The following is a 12,462-nucleotide window of genomic DNA, read 5'->3' as shown; positions in this document are numbered from 1 at the left end:
AAATGGGGACTGGCTCAAAGCTGTTCCCTAACAATCCCCAACTTCACAGGCAGAGCTAAGGAAAAAGCCAAGGGGGAGGTGCTGCCTTGACTCCATTCCACCCTGCAGGACCGTGCTGCTCCATCACAAACCCTCCAGGCCAACGGAGGTGTCAGCAGGCCCCACACTGATGTAAATTCTAAGTTTTCTCAGGAAACAGCCCTTCAATTATCACCAAGGTTAATGTGCTCTCCAAGAGGATTGGAGGAATCCCTGACATTTGGGTAATTGTAAGTTTGTCTTTGAACCATGTGGTCGAGACATCCACGTTTTAGTGTCTGGAGGGAAACAAGGGAGAGGAAAGGCATTCAGGCAGCCAACACTAGAGCTTTTATGCTTTCCTATTTCTTCCAGTGATATAGGAGAAAAAACAGTTCCTAAGGAACGCACCCACACTGACACTGAGGCCAGGAGAGCCCCGAGACCCAGGGGATCTTTGTACCAGAGCTGTCACAGAGGAAGGAAGAAGCTGCTGCTAATAACAGCAGAATTTTTGCTAATCTGTCATGTTTTAACTACTAAGGAAGGAGCATTTGAAGGGAAGCTCATAGACAGCTTATGCAATGCTGAGAAACAGATTGAATCCAGGCAACCAAGCAGCAAACACCACTTGCCCAGCTTATGATCAAAACCTCACAGGCAAAGCTCTTTATTATCTGCCAGTACTCCATGAAATAACCTGAAAATTACTTGATTAATTCCTTGTGCTAGGAACAAGACTGTTCCAAACTTTCAAATGTTTTCTTCAGTGTAAACAGTCCATGTAAGTGATTAGAAAATCTGGAAAAATGTTCTCTTTTCAAATGTTATAATACTTAACAATTTTAAACACATGTAAACTATCAGGTAAATCACACATAAATGACCCAGCCTAATCTTGCTCCTTTTTTATTCTTAACCTCCTAGTCTTCTAATGTTTGCTAGACATCACTGAAATCCCTTGCACCAGGCCACGTACATCTGTACAGCTGTAGACAAAACTCTTAGAAAGTGCACTGCTAATCCCACCACATTCCACATGGTCATAATTTATATCACAGCAAAAAATCTTCACTGCTTTCAACAGTTTTCTATGTCTTTAGCTTATATGACAAAAGAAAATTTGGCTCATGGGAAAAGAAAAGAAACATTCTTTTTTGCAGCGGTATGGTCAGGGGGTTTTTTATGTTTATTCCACACTAAATACTACTGGATGACTGAGCATTTCAGTCCTCATAAAATGTGGAGTAAGAATGCTCTTCTGCAGGATGCAGCTTTCAGCAATAAAAGTGAAAGGGCATGATTTACCTCCTGGCAATCCTGAAGAAACTTTTGGAGATCCCTGTTATCTTTCAGTCTCATCAGAAGTTCACTGGCTGCTTCACGGTTCTTCCTATGTCTGGTCAGAAAAAAAAAACAATAGAGAAAGGAAATGAAATAGGCATTTCATGAAAAGCTGTCACTGTTGGTTTCTGGAGCCTCTTTGGACTACAGGTGCTGATAAGTTTGTGGTGTGTGTCCTTAGCTGCCTTTCAAAGGACATTTTGGAGTGTGTTATTTAATGGACTCCCTGAAGTTCAGCATCTCCTTGTTTTTGTGACCCGTTAAATACACAGAGAAAATTCTGAAGTCAGCAGGGCTTCACAACATGTTATGGACAGAATTTGGCCCACTCATTTCAAGCCCACAGGAGAGTTCAGGCTGTTTGCCAAAAACCATAAGAGAACTGCAAATTGCAACAATAAGATGACGTTGTGTGGCCCTTGCAGGGTGCACCTGCTGTAATGCTCTTTGTAAAACTCCTTCAGCACCTCCTTGTCCTGCACAAAGCTGAGCTGGGCCACAGAACCTTCCCAAGGCTGTGTTTAACCACATGCAGCACCCTGTGCAGTTCTGCACACAGAAGCTTTATGCACTTGGAACATATTTTTCAGAGTGTTTAAGAGCAGTCAGAAGAGAAGGAAAGGTTAATCCAGAAGCCCTAATTTGATTTATCACTGTTTGCCCCTTGAAGGATGAGTCATGCTGGCAGTCCCAAAGGTTGTGGTGGGTCCTTCAAATGGAATGGGGCTGATTCCCAAGGTACCTCTGGGCATGTTTTTAAAAATGCTTATTTGGAGTAGCTATCCCTCACCTTCCATTCTTTCATTATTTATGAGGCAATTTACAAGGAAGAGACAGAGTAAAGAAGACAATTTTTATTTACTGCTCATTGTGCTAGGCTTGTTCCTATTGCACTGTACAGGGGTTTAAAGTGAAATATTGCTGCCATTTGTAGTAAGATAAATATGGATTGAGAGTTGGAAATTATTTTAAAGGGTGGCAGTTTATAAGATGAGCTCAGCACATGCTGGCAAAAGCTAAATAAATCCATGTTAGTGGAGATCTCCAGAGACTCATGATACTCCAGATGATCATAAATTACATTTTGATGACAACTGGATTATGACACCACTTTTCCTGATCTGCAGTAAGTTACCACAGCAAGCTCTCTGGCACCAATTTAGTGACTTCAGAAACATAAGAAATACTTAGAGATACAATTTCTATAAAAGCAAAAAGTCTGTAGGCAGAGGAATAGGAGAAAACCCTCTACAGGACAACAATTTGCTTCTCTTTGGCCTCAACAGCTGCCTTCAAATAACCAGGCAAGCAACATCTCTATAGGTGTAGTCAAGAAAATGATTTATAGATTGGATGGCACAGAAGACACATGGAACCATCAAAGCAAGAGCCTGGAGTCCAAGCCCAGGTGATCCTGAAGTTCTGACAGAGGGAACACAAAGGAAAAGACAAACTGTGCCTTAGGAAAAACCTCTCTAACGAAGCAAACATCCCCGGGTTTGATTCCACTCTTTCTTGGCTGGCTTTTATATGCCTGGGCAAACACACTACATTACTCAGGTTGTTAAAATGAAGCAAAGAACTCTCTGGGTGATTATATCAGGCCAATTTCAGAGATTTAAGGCTAGATTACATTACAGACTCATGTACTCTGGAGAGGACAGGAGTTATGCAGTTAAAAGCAGAACTTTCACAGCACTGGAATAGATTTAAGACTAAGTACAGAAGTTCTTCTGTTGAGAAAACCTGAATTTTAAAAAACTAATACAAATATCTCCCATGGAGTGTTGGAAATACTAACTTGAAGGACTTTGAAGGAAACCATGCGGGGATATCAAACAGATGATGCCATAATATAACAAATACGATCTTCGGTGCTTAGAGCTATGTAACTGTAAAAGGTGGCTTTGTTCAAGATGACCTGGAGTGAGACTCGACAACGAGTTTTCTCTGAAGAACAGGGCTGAACTGTAACAGGGGAGAAGCATTTTGAGGATGGGCACTGCTCGAACAGACAGGAATTCCTGTGTTTTCATCACTGACTTTTTTTTTATGGGAATAAAGGACTTTAAGAAGTTATTTAGTCTGTTCTCCTGCTCCAGACTGGCTGTACCTAAATATTATTAACTCCTTGTTCAAATATCCTTAAATCCTTTAAAAGAATTCACACTTAAGCTTGTCAATGACTGCTTCTTACTAATTTGCTAAAATAGTTTGTGGAAGAAGAATAGTTTGCTCTGCAGACTCCAGTTATTTGGAATGACTTCGGATTCTGTATCACACATGTGACTTCCACCGTAAGTGTAAGATCTGTTCAGCACAAGGAGATGTCTGACACAAATTAATCCAGAATTTGCCCAGTGTCCCCAAGCTGACTCCCAGTGCCCCCTGAAAATGCTGACAGTGCTGAAAACTGACAAAACCACTTGTGGTTTAACTGTAAGCCTGTGGGTTTCAAAGCCTGTGCAGAAATAATAAATCTTACACATGGTGTGAATGCAGCTCCCTGCTAGGAATCCTGAGATATATGAAAGGCAGTTTTAGCTTCTTTCATTGCTCCACAAAACGAGGCACTCTCCCTTCTGAATGGACAAGAACAAAACTTACTTCTGTTCTCTGTTGAGCAGAAGGTTGCACAAATACAAAAGTTGATGTAAAACAGGCTCAGATCACAACTTGTGCCAGATCTGCCACTGTCTTTAGACTAAATCTCCCTTGCAGAATTGGAGGCCATGTGCAAGTACACAGACTGGAGCAGTTCCCCAACACTTTTCCAAGAGAAAATGGAGGAGAAAATGCTCCAGAGCAGCAGAAGTCACCCAAGCAGAGACAGCTGCACAGGGAGAATAGCTTCTTGCCCAGCTGGAGAAGCTAGTTAGTGATAGCTGGATGCAAACCCACCTTCTCCTTTCCTCACCCTTACTCCATTGTCCTTATTCCCATTGACTCTTGCCTGTGAGCTGCTCTAAAAGGTTGTGCTGAAGTATTTCTTTCCTATTGCACTTTCCTCCCCCTTGTGAGGGAGTCAGTCTCCTGACTGAGACGGGAACCATTCCAGGGCAGAGCCTGTCTGCTACACCAGGGCCAGTAGGGTCTCCTCAGGAACAGCTCAAAAGCACAGCTCCAAAACCTACTCTGAACAATACCAGAAACTACAAAGAGCTCCCTATGGGAAGTACGGAGCCACTGCACATAGTTGTGCTTGTTTGTTTTGGTCCTTTGTTAGACATGCAGGTGGAGCTCAGCTGGGACAGCCACTTTTTGTGAAAGCAAAGAGGCTTCCTTTGCTACCCCTCCCAGTGCATGAAGCCCCAGGGCTTTGTTCTGGAGGCTTATCAGCCCCGCAGACTCAGGGAGCAATCACACAGATTTCCTGGATAGCAGCACACCGGATGCTTTTTGCAGCGCTGGGCATAAATAGCTTTGGAATTGAGGAAATGCTCCGTTCCAGTAGGAACTCCAGCACACGTCCCCCAGGCAGGACAGCAGGGACAACGGAGCACAGAGGAGCAGCTGCACTGGGGTGACAGTCCCCAGAGCCTCTGCAGAGCACACAACACAGGCTGAAGCTGTCTCTCCAGCCACCTCAGACAGGGCTGCAAGATGCTGCTGGCCATTTGCTATGATATCCTTGGATGCTTTCTTTTAATATTCCAAAAGCTGCAAAAAGAGGACACCTGACCAGAAGGCCAGGATCAAGCTCTCCTGCTTTCCTAAGCGGATGGGAAAACTTAGAGCAGAGGACCCTCAGAGAAGGTACCTAAGGAAAATCACTGTCCTAGTTGTCCCCTTGATTGCTTTCATATATCTCCTCTTCCTGGCCTTGCAGATTCTCACTGGGATCTAGAGCCAAGCTGGTGAGAGAGAGAATGGAAACATGGGGTATCCTGGGGGTTCAGTTGTCAGTGGGCTCAGCAGATCTCAGCAAGCTCTGGGAACAGAAAGAGCTGCCTTTCCTGAAGCCATGAGGCACGGCTAAAGTGGTTCCACAGACAGTGGGACATCTCTGCCCAAACCGGAAAGGTCCAACATTTTCTGAACTACTTCAGTTTCTCCTTGGAGATGAAGGCACCTGGAGAACTCTGAGCTTCAGAACCAGCTGGGGGGGGATGCAAGTCTGATGGGAGGGTCATCAGTGACATTTCACAGCTCGCTGCTGTGTTCTGACACTCACAGTGCCTTGAAAGACTCCACTGTAATCCAAACCAAAAGCAGAAAGAACAACAGCCATCAAAACTGAACATTTAGGTTTCAAAGAAAAAGAAACTTTTAATGTTCTATAGCATCCCTGCCACAGCCAGAGAGAGAAAGCAAAGGACTTGTTCTGGGATGAAAGACACACTTGTACCAGTGCTTCCTAATCTGATCTCAAAGGGGCCAGACAAGCTGGAAGAGGCGATCAAAGGCGAGCAGATGGGGTGGATGCAATGCCAATTACACCCTTGAAGAGCCACATTCCTTCTCCAGAGGAAGGACAGGAATACGTTATTGTAATTACACCAGCTCAGGGGCACCAGAAGAAACTGAGACTTGTGGAACCAGACACAGCCAACTGCTACAGCTCCCACCAGAGCATCAAGTCTCTTCATACTCCAAGAACTACATGACAACACTCACACAGCCAAATTCTGGGTAGGGAGCTCATTACCTACCAAGCCTCTAGAAAGTGGGAGAGGTATTATTTAACTAAGATTAGCTTCGTGCATTCTTGAAACATGACAGTTCCTATTTTTCCACGAGACAAAACAGTCAGGAACAGACATTTTCTAAGCTGTTACTTTGCCTTTGAATCCTTGTAAAAGGTCATCTCTCAGAGAACAGAATTAAAGCAGGAACAGCTACATTGTGCCACTGTTCTGCCCTTACCTGTCATCAATAGAGTCCACTTTCTCCTGGATTTTATCAGAGTTAATGTTCCCATCACTAACGAGCCTCCTGCCTGTCTCCACAACTGCATTGATCTTTTCTTCATTGGCATCCATGGTGGTCATGAAGTCCTCCTGCTTTTTAATAGCAGCTTCTGCTCCTTCCAAGGTAGTTGGCATCTCCGTGTGCGCCAGAACATACTCCTGGGATTAAAGAAATCAGAGAGAAAATTGTTACACCCAGGCTATGCTGCTGCTCCAACAACAAACATCTCCCAAGAACAGTTTGAAGCAAAATACAGTTAGAAAAGGGCAATTTGTCTGTTTGTGGCTCTCCTGCCAATAGATTTTGTCTGTTAATTGCTTGCAGTGCACAGTGCCAACCTGTAGAAACGAAGTCAGGTATATCTTGACCACTTGCCTGGTTATTAAGGAAAGCTTCTGCTTGCTTGGTATCTCTGAGAAACAGCTGGTAGGCATGAGACTGGGAAAGGAGATTTTGCCTGTTCTCCCACATTTTGTGCAGCTCATTCCATCCCGTGTCCAAAGCTTGGAGGCGCTGGCGTAGGAACATGTACTGAGCATCAGTTTGCCCTTGCGTCACCATCTCACCCATGTCCCTCATCTTCTGATAATCTTCCTCATAGTTGTTGATTTCATTCTTGATATTCTCGTGCTGAGTGAGCAGCTTCTCAGCCTCTGTCAGGGTGTTGGGCATATCTTCGGAGGCAATTGCAGTCTGTGTTCTGGAGAGCCAGGACTGGAAGTCATCCAGATCTCTCAGGAACTGCTGCAGCTTGCTGGCCTCTCCCAGGGACTCTTCCCGGTTCTTCAGGGTGGTCTTCATTTCTTCCCACACATCATTGATCTCTGCAAGCCGTGAAAGGATGGCTTGTGCCTGGTCAGGATGCTCTGATTCCAGCTTCTCCGCCTCCTTTTGCAGGTCACTGAGCTTGGCTTCAATAGCCACCAGGTCCCGTTCCATGCCCGTCAGCTTCCTCTGCAGGGCCATCACTCCAGCCAGGTCGTTACCCAGGTCTTGTGTGGATTCGATCACTTTGGTCTTTTCCCTGATCCAGGATTTGGTTTCATTACATTCAAGATGGTAGTTCTGGATACTCAGAGCAGAGAGCAGAGCATCCTTCTTCCTATCTACCAGTTCTCTGAACTGGCTCCACCTGAAATGTGTGAGGAGAGGAGAGCAGAGAAATTGAGGTTTGTGGGAAAAGGATATGGCAGCATTGCTGAGTGAGCAGCTGCTCCCACCAGCTTGGTAAGCCCTGCTGTAACCCAGCTACTCACGGTTTCCTCAGTCCTTCCCACACCATCAGTATTTCTAGCAAAGCAACCATTAACCCAGATATGGTGTGTATTAGAAAGTGACAAGTACCAGCACACCGGGTATAATTTTTCCTCAAGTGAAAAATTGGCAGTTACACCAACTTTTCACACTCCCTTGGTTCATTCTGAAGCTAAAAAATGAGGGAGTTTACATAAAACTATATTGATTTCTTTTTCATCATAATAATTGTTACAGTCAATTTCCAGCTCTCAGATCAAGGTACTGACACACTCAGGGCCTGATTAAGTCAAGAGCAAAACTCCATCTGATAATCAAATATTTGAAAGGCACTACTCTTTCCTTTTGAAACTTTAAAGGCCTACCTTGAAGATACTCCAGGTAACAGCATCAGAATATCTTAAAAAAGCATACCTAAGATACACAAATGACCCCACCATACTTGTTCCAGCTGGTGTGATGTTCCTGAGCACGAGGCTTGCACTTACCTTGTGTTGAGTTTATCTTGCTGTGCTTTGATCTTCTCACCGGGGTGGCCACTGTGCATCAGCTGCCTGGCAATCTGGTTCACCACGGCCACGCGGGACGCCTGGTTGTTCATTTCTGGCTCCAAGCTTTCAAACCTGGAGTGGGGGAAAACAAACAAACAGAAGATCCCCCAAGCATTAGAGAATCTGTGCCACAGGCAAGCTGGGAAAGGCAGCTGGGGTAAAAAAACTTCCACCCAGTATTCCCCAAACTTCCTGGTAAAGGCATTCTCACCTGTGCTGGATCACTTCCAGGTCCTCCAGCTTCTCTGGAATCTGCATATTATTCAGCCACTTCTCCTTTTCGTCGATCCAAAGCTCGCAAGCATCTGCCTCACTGAACATCTTATAGAGAGCGAGGGTATCCTGCAGGGCCTGTTTACGCAGCCGGGTCAGCTCAGCAACCTCTTTGTATCTCTCCTCAATTCCGGACAACCTGCCTTGCACATCTGGGGACCCCGCGTGCTCCTGTGGCAGGGCCTTGGCCTGCTCGTGAAGAGAGTCGATGGTCGGCCGGTAGCTCGCAATCTCCTCAGCCACATCTTTGTGTTTCTTGACCAAGGACTGAGTGGAATATTCATCGTGGCCAACATCGTTGCTGGAGACAATCTTGAGGATGTCCAACATCCATGCATCAATATCGTCAGCATCAGCCTGGAACTGGTGAAGGAGAGAGGCTTCCTCCAGCCGCTTCTTCCTAATGGCAGATAACTGCTCCAGGTTAGCCCACTGCTCCCGGATATCCTTAATTCTTTCTCTGATCTTCTCAGACCCAAAATGCTCTTCCGCAATCATGTCTTCACCTTCTTTTATCGCCTGCTGAAAGTGGCCGCTGCGGCCACTCATCTCGTCCTCAAATGCCTTGTGTTTACTCAAGAGTCGGACGACACTGGTTAGGTCCTTCCCATAGTCATCAGATGACAGGATCTGTTCCTTCTCCCTGATCCAGCCCTCCTCTTCAGCCATTTCCCAGAAGAATTTCCAGAGGCGCCGGGACTCCTCGAGGCGTGCGCGGCGCTCGGCTGCGAGCTGGCAGAGCTCCTGGTAGCAGAACTCCATGTGAGCCACGCGGTCCCTGATCACCTGCGGGTCGCAGGGCTTGTAACCTGCTCGGACAGAGAACACGCGTTACCACCTGGGCTCACTCACTCCCATCCCCACAGCTGGGGCCTACACAGAGCTCTGAATTCCTGTGTGTTCCAGCTACAAGCTCTACATGAAAGAATCCATAGTTAGTCTCATGAAAGTGAGTGGGAAGTGCTCAAGCTCCACCACAATAACACAGATCAGAAAATACTATTCTTTCCAAAAGACAAAAAAACCCCAAAAGGAAAGATATTCATGACTGTTTCCAGTGAGGCGAAATTCACTGAATTCAGATTTATACACAACTGCACAAAATGGACGTCATTTACTCTGGTTAACGACACTGGGTTGTAGGGAATTGCTTCCTTTTAGGATAAATTGGGACACCATCAGACTGGGTCACACCATCTGTGTTGTTCGCATTAGGAACACAGCTATGGGGAACCGTGGCGACCTCTACAAAGCCATGGCAGCTGCTGCTGAGGAGTGTGACATCCCATGCAAGGCACAATGCCACACTCAATTCCTGAGCAGCTTCCTGGACAAGTGAATCATTGACACGCCGAGTACAGAAGACACAAATGGATCTGGATTCTCTCATTCTGGTGGGGAGTTTAGCTAACCTATCTTGCAGAACTAATGAGTCTCACAGATAACCTCACAGGTAATTAAGACAAAAGGGGTATGTTGGGTGCTGGTTACCTTCTCCATCGGTGGCAAACTTCTGAGCAGAGGCATTGACCCCTCTCACTCTCTCAGCCTGAATAGCAATGTCAGCTTCCACCAGAGCATGTTTCTGCAGCAGGTCTTCAACTCCCAACAAATGCTTGCCGTAGTCTTGGGACAGCAGAAGCACCTGAACAAAGTGAGAAAGACAAGTAAAACAGGCTGAAGGCCATAAACTGTTTACTTCTTTGGGACTCCAGGCATGGCACTGTTATCTGTTGATTCATTAGGTCAGAGAAATTCCAGGCCCCTAAGGACAGCAATTCCAAATGTAGAGACACGGCTGATACAAATTTGAGCCAGTATTTTTGAAATCACTGGCAACCACGAAGAACTTGACTGCCCTTTAATGAGTTCTCAGTCTAGGATGCTGAGAGGCTGAGTTAGCTCAGCAGGGCCAAGGAGCAGCACTCAGCCCAGATGCTGTGAGCTCCTGCTGAGTTACACACAGCTTTCTTTCCTCCAACGGCTTCCAAGTTCTGCTGGCTGATGGACAAGTCGTGGTCCTTTCCCTTCCCAGATCCCAGGAGAACAGACAGGAAGAAATTCAAGCTTTTTAAAGCAGAGAGGTGAAGAGGTGACTTGTTCCCCATGTAAATCATGATGGAGAGAGATTATTTAATTCACTTTCACCAAATCTGTCATCTTTACCCAAGCACTGTGACCAAAACCTCAAAGGCCTCTGGGCCTTATGAGACAGACATGAAGCTGGAAAATAGCTTTTTATAGGAGTAAACTCCTTCTTTTTCTTTGCTTGTTTTTAATCTTTATTGTTAACAAATCATCATAAGGAATTTGTTCACTGCTCTTGAATGTGTATCATCTGGGTCTGTCTACTAAATCAGAGGGGCAAAATGAATCTTAAAACTTGACAGAAGAGGACACCTCTGAGGAATATTTGGTCTGCGCTCTCAAAGGGCTTCCACCCACCTTCATCTCATCCATCCAGTCCATAATGTACAGCATTTCCTGGAAAATCTTCTGCAGCCCAAGGTTCATCTCGAGCCGCTGTCTCCGTGCCCGGAGCAGCTCCAGGAGATACTCCCACAGGCGGATAACATTGTCCTTCCTCGCAGTGATGCGTTTGATGTCGTGGTAGTTTTCAGTCTCGAGCTCCTTGGCCACCGCCACCACGGCCTGGACCCGCTCCTCGTACGCCGCAATGTCCGTCTCGATGGCCTCGTGCTTCTTCGTGGCAGCCTCCACTGCTGGGAGGTCAAAGCCAAAATTGTCCTGCAAAGACAGAGGCACTTCTTCAGGAACAGCTGCTGAGGACAGAAGTCCCACTGCTCAACCTCTGTCATCAGTTCTGACTCAGCAAAACACACTTGTTAGCAAATCTGGGATCTCAAAACGCTCCCAGGAGTCTTCTTCAATAAAATAAGAGATACCACTGATAATAAAGAACCACCGATAAAATCAGAGATATTATTCACCGCCTTTGGGGGAAGAATCATGTGGCCATCAGGATTAGGTTGGGGCTAATCTAATATTATCATCTCTAATATTAAACAATAAAATTAATTCCTGGGCTAATTTCACTGAACTCACCAAAATATTCAGATAAAGAAAATGTTGACTGTGGGTAGCTATTTCCTCATCAAATCTCCCGACCACAGGCTGGTAGGTTCGAGGAAGGGAATCCCAAATGTATAAAAGAGAGGATGTACAGTACATAGACATACAGAGTAACTAAATACAATAAATAAATACACACATACATAGATGCAGTAAAATACGAGGCACAGGGAAGAAAATGTTCTCCTTGCAAGAACTGCATCCTGTAATTACTCATGGGAACCATTTTAGTCACCCAGACAATTTCTGAGAACAGCACCTGAGAAACGAGACGTTGATTTTCACTCAGCCAAGTTTCTCTCATAGCTGCCTTGCGATCGAATCTCCGTGCAAGTTGTTCCAGTTTCTCTTGTCTGATGAGCTCATTTCGCAGTGCCAGTTCTCTTTCATGTTCAGCTTTTTCCAGTCTTTCCCAGGCCTGAAGATGTGGAGGAAAAACACACGGCTTCTAAACATACATTCTTACAAGATTATGACAAATCCTATCTCCTTTGCATGAAATCAGGGCTGAAGTCACTACAGGCAACTTTCACCAAACTGGCTCAATTATTTATAAGCCAATAAATCCAGTTCGCACTGGCTGGCCTTACACTTTGTTTGCTAATATAAGCACATGATTTAAAATCTGGTCTCAATTTAGTCAGTCGTTTCGTGAGCAAGTCGTTTACCTCACATGCATTTTCTCTGGTCCTTTCTTACACCTCTTCCCAATGAAGCCTAAGGAAACCACCTGGCTTGAATGTGTAAGAAAGTGTTTATTTAAAAAAATAAAATCTCCTGAGTGCTACTCCCAAACAAGCAGATTCTATCTTCCTCCTTTAGGAAATGGGAATTAGAAATTCATGGCCTCTCACCTCTAAAATCAACATACAATTGTTGTTCTTTATTATACCTTGGAAAAGAAAACAACTGCAGAATTTGGTTACTTCTGGTGCTTACAAGTCCTTTCTTCCCCCAAGCCAGAAGTTATTCACATGCCCGACACTAATATTACAAAAATCAGAAGTCTTAGCAGCAT

The 12,462-nt window shown here is 45.1% G+C and overlaps 1 protein-coding gene across 5 annotated transcripts in view; it reads right to left on the bottom strand.

Moving 5' to 3' along the window:
- The window catches only part of SPTBN1 (spectrin beta, non-erythrocytic 1), a 121,369-nt gene that overhangs the window by 24,492 nt on the left and 84,415 nt on the right, over positions 1 to 12,462 (bottom strand). For all 5 annotated transcript variants that reach the window (XM_082276570.1, XM_082276568.1, XM_082276569.1 and 2 more), the window contains 8 exons: positions 11,704 to 11,862; positions 10,797 to 11,099; positions 9,843 to 9,996; positions 8,290 to 9,160; positions 8,016 to 8,150; positions 6,649 to 7,405; positions 6,229 to 6,431; positions 1,327 to 1,417 (listed from right to left, as the gene is read on the bottom strand). In XM_082276570.1, the coding sequence (XP_082132696.1) occupies positions 1,327 to 1,417; positions 6,229 to 6,431; positions 6,649 to 7,405; positions 8,016 to 8,150; positions 8,290 to 9,160; positions 9,843 to 9,996; positions 10,797 to 11,099; positions 11,704 to 11,862 (2,673 nt within the window). The remainder of the gene's footprint in view (positions 1 to 1,326; positions 1,418 to 6,228; positions 6,432 to 6,648; positions 7,406 to 8,015; positions 8,151 to 8,289; positions 9,161 to 9,842; positions 9,997 to 10,796; positions 11,100 to 11,703; positions 11,863 to 12,462) is intronic.

This window comes from Coloeus monedula, assembly GCF_965178545.1.
Source record: "Coloeus monedula genome assembly, chromosome: 2".
NCBI lineage: Eukaryota > Metazoa > Chordata > Aves > Passeriformes > Corvidae > Coloeus > Coloeus monedula.
Note: the sequence above shows the minus strand (reverse complement) of the source record. Positions and strands in the feature narration are given on the sequence as shown.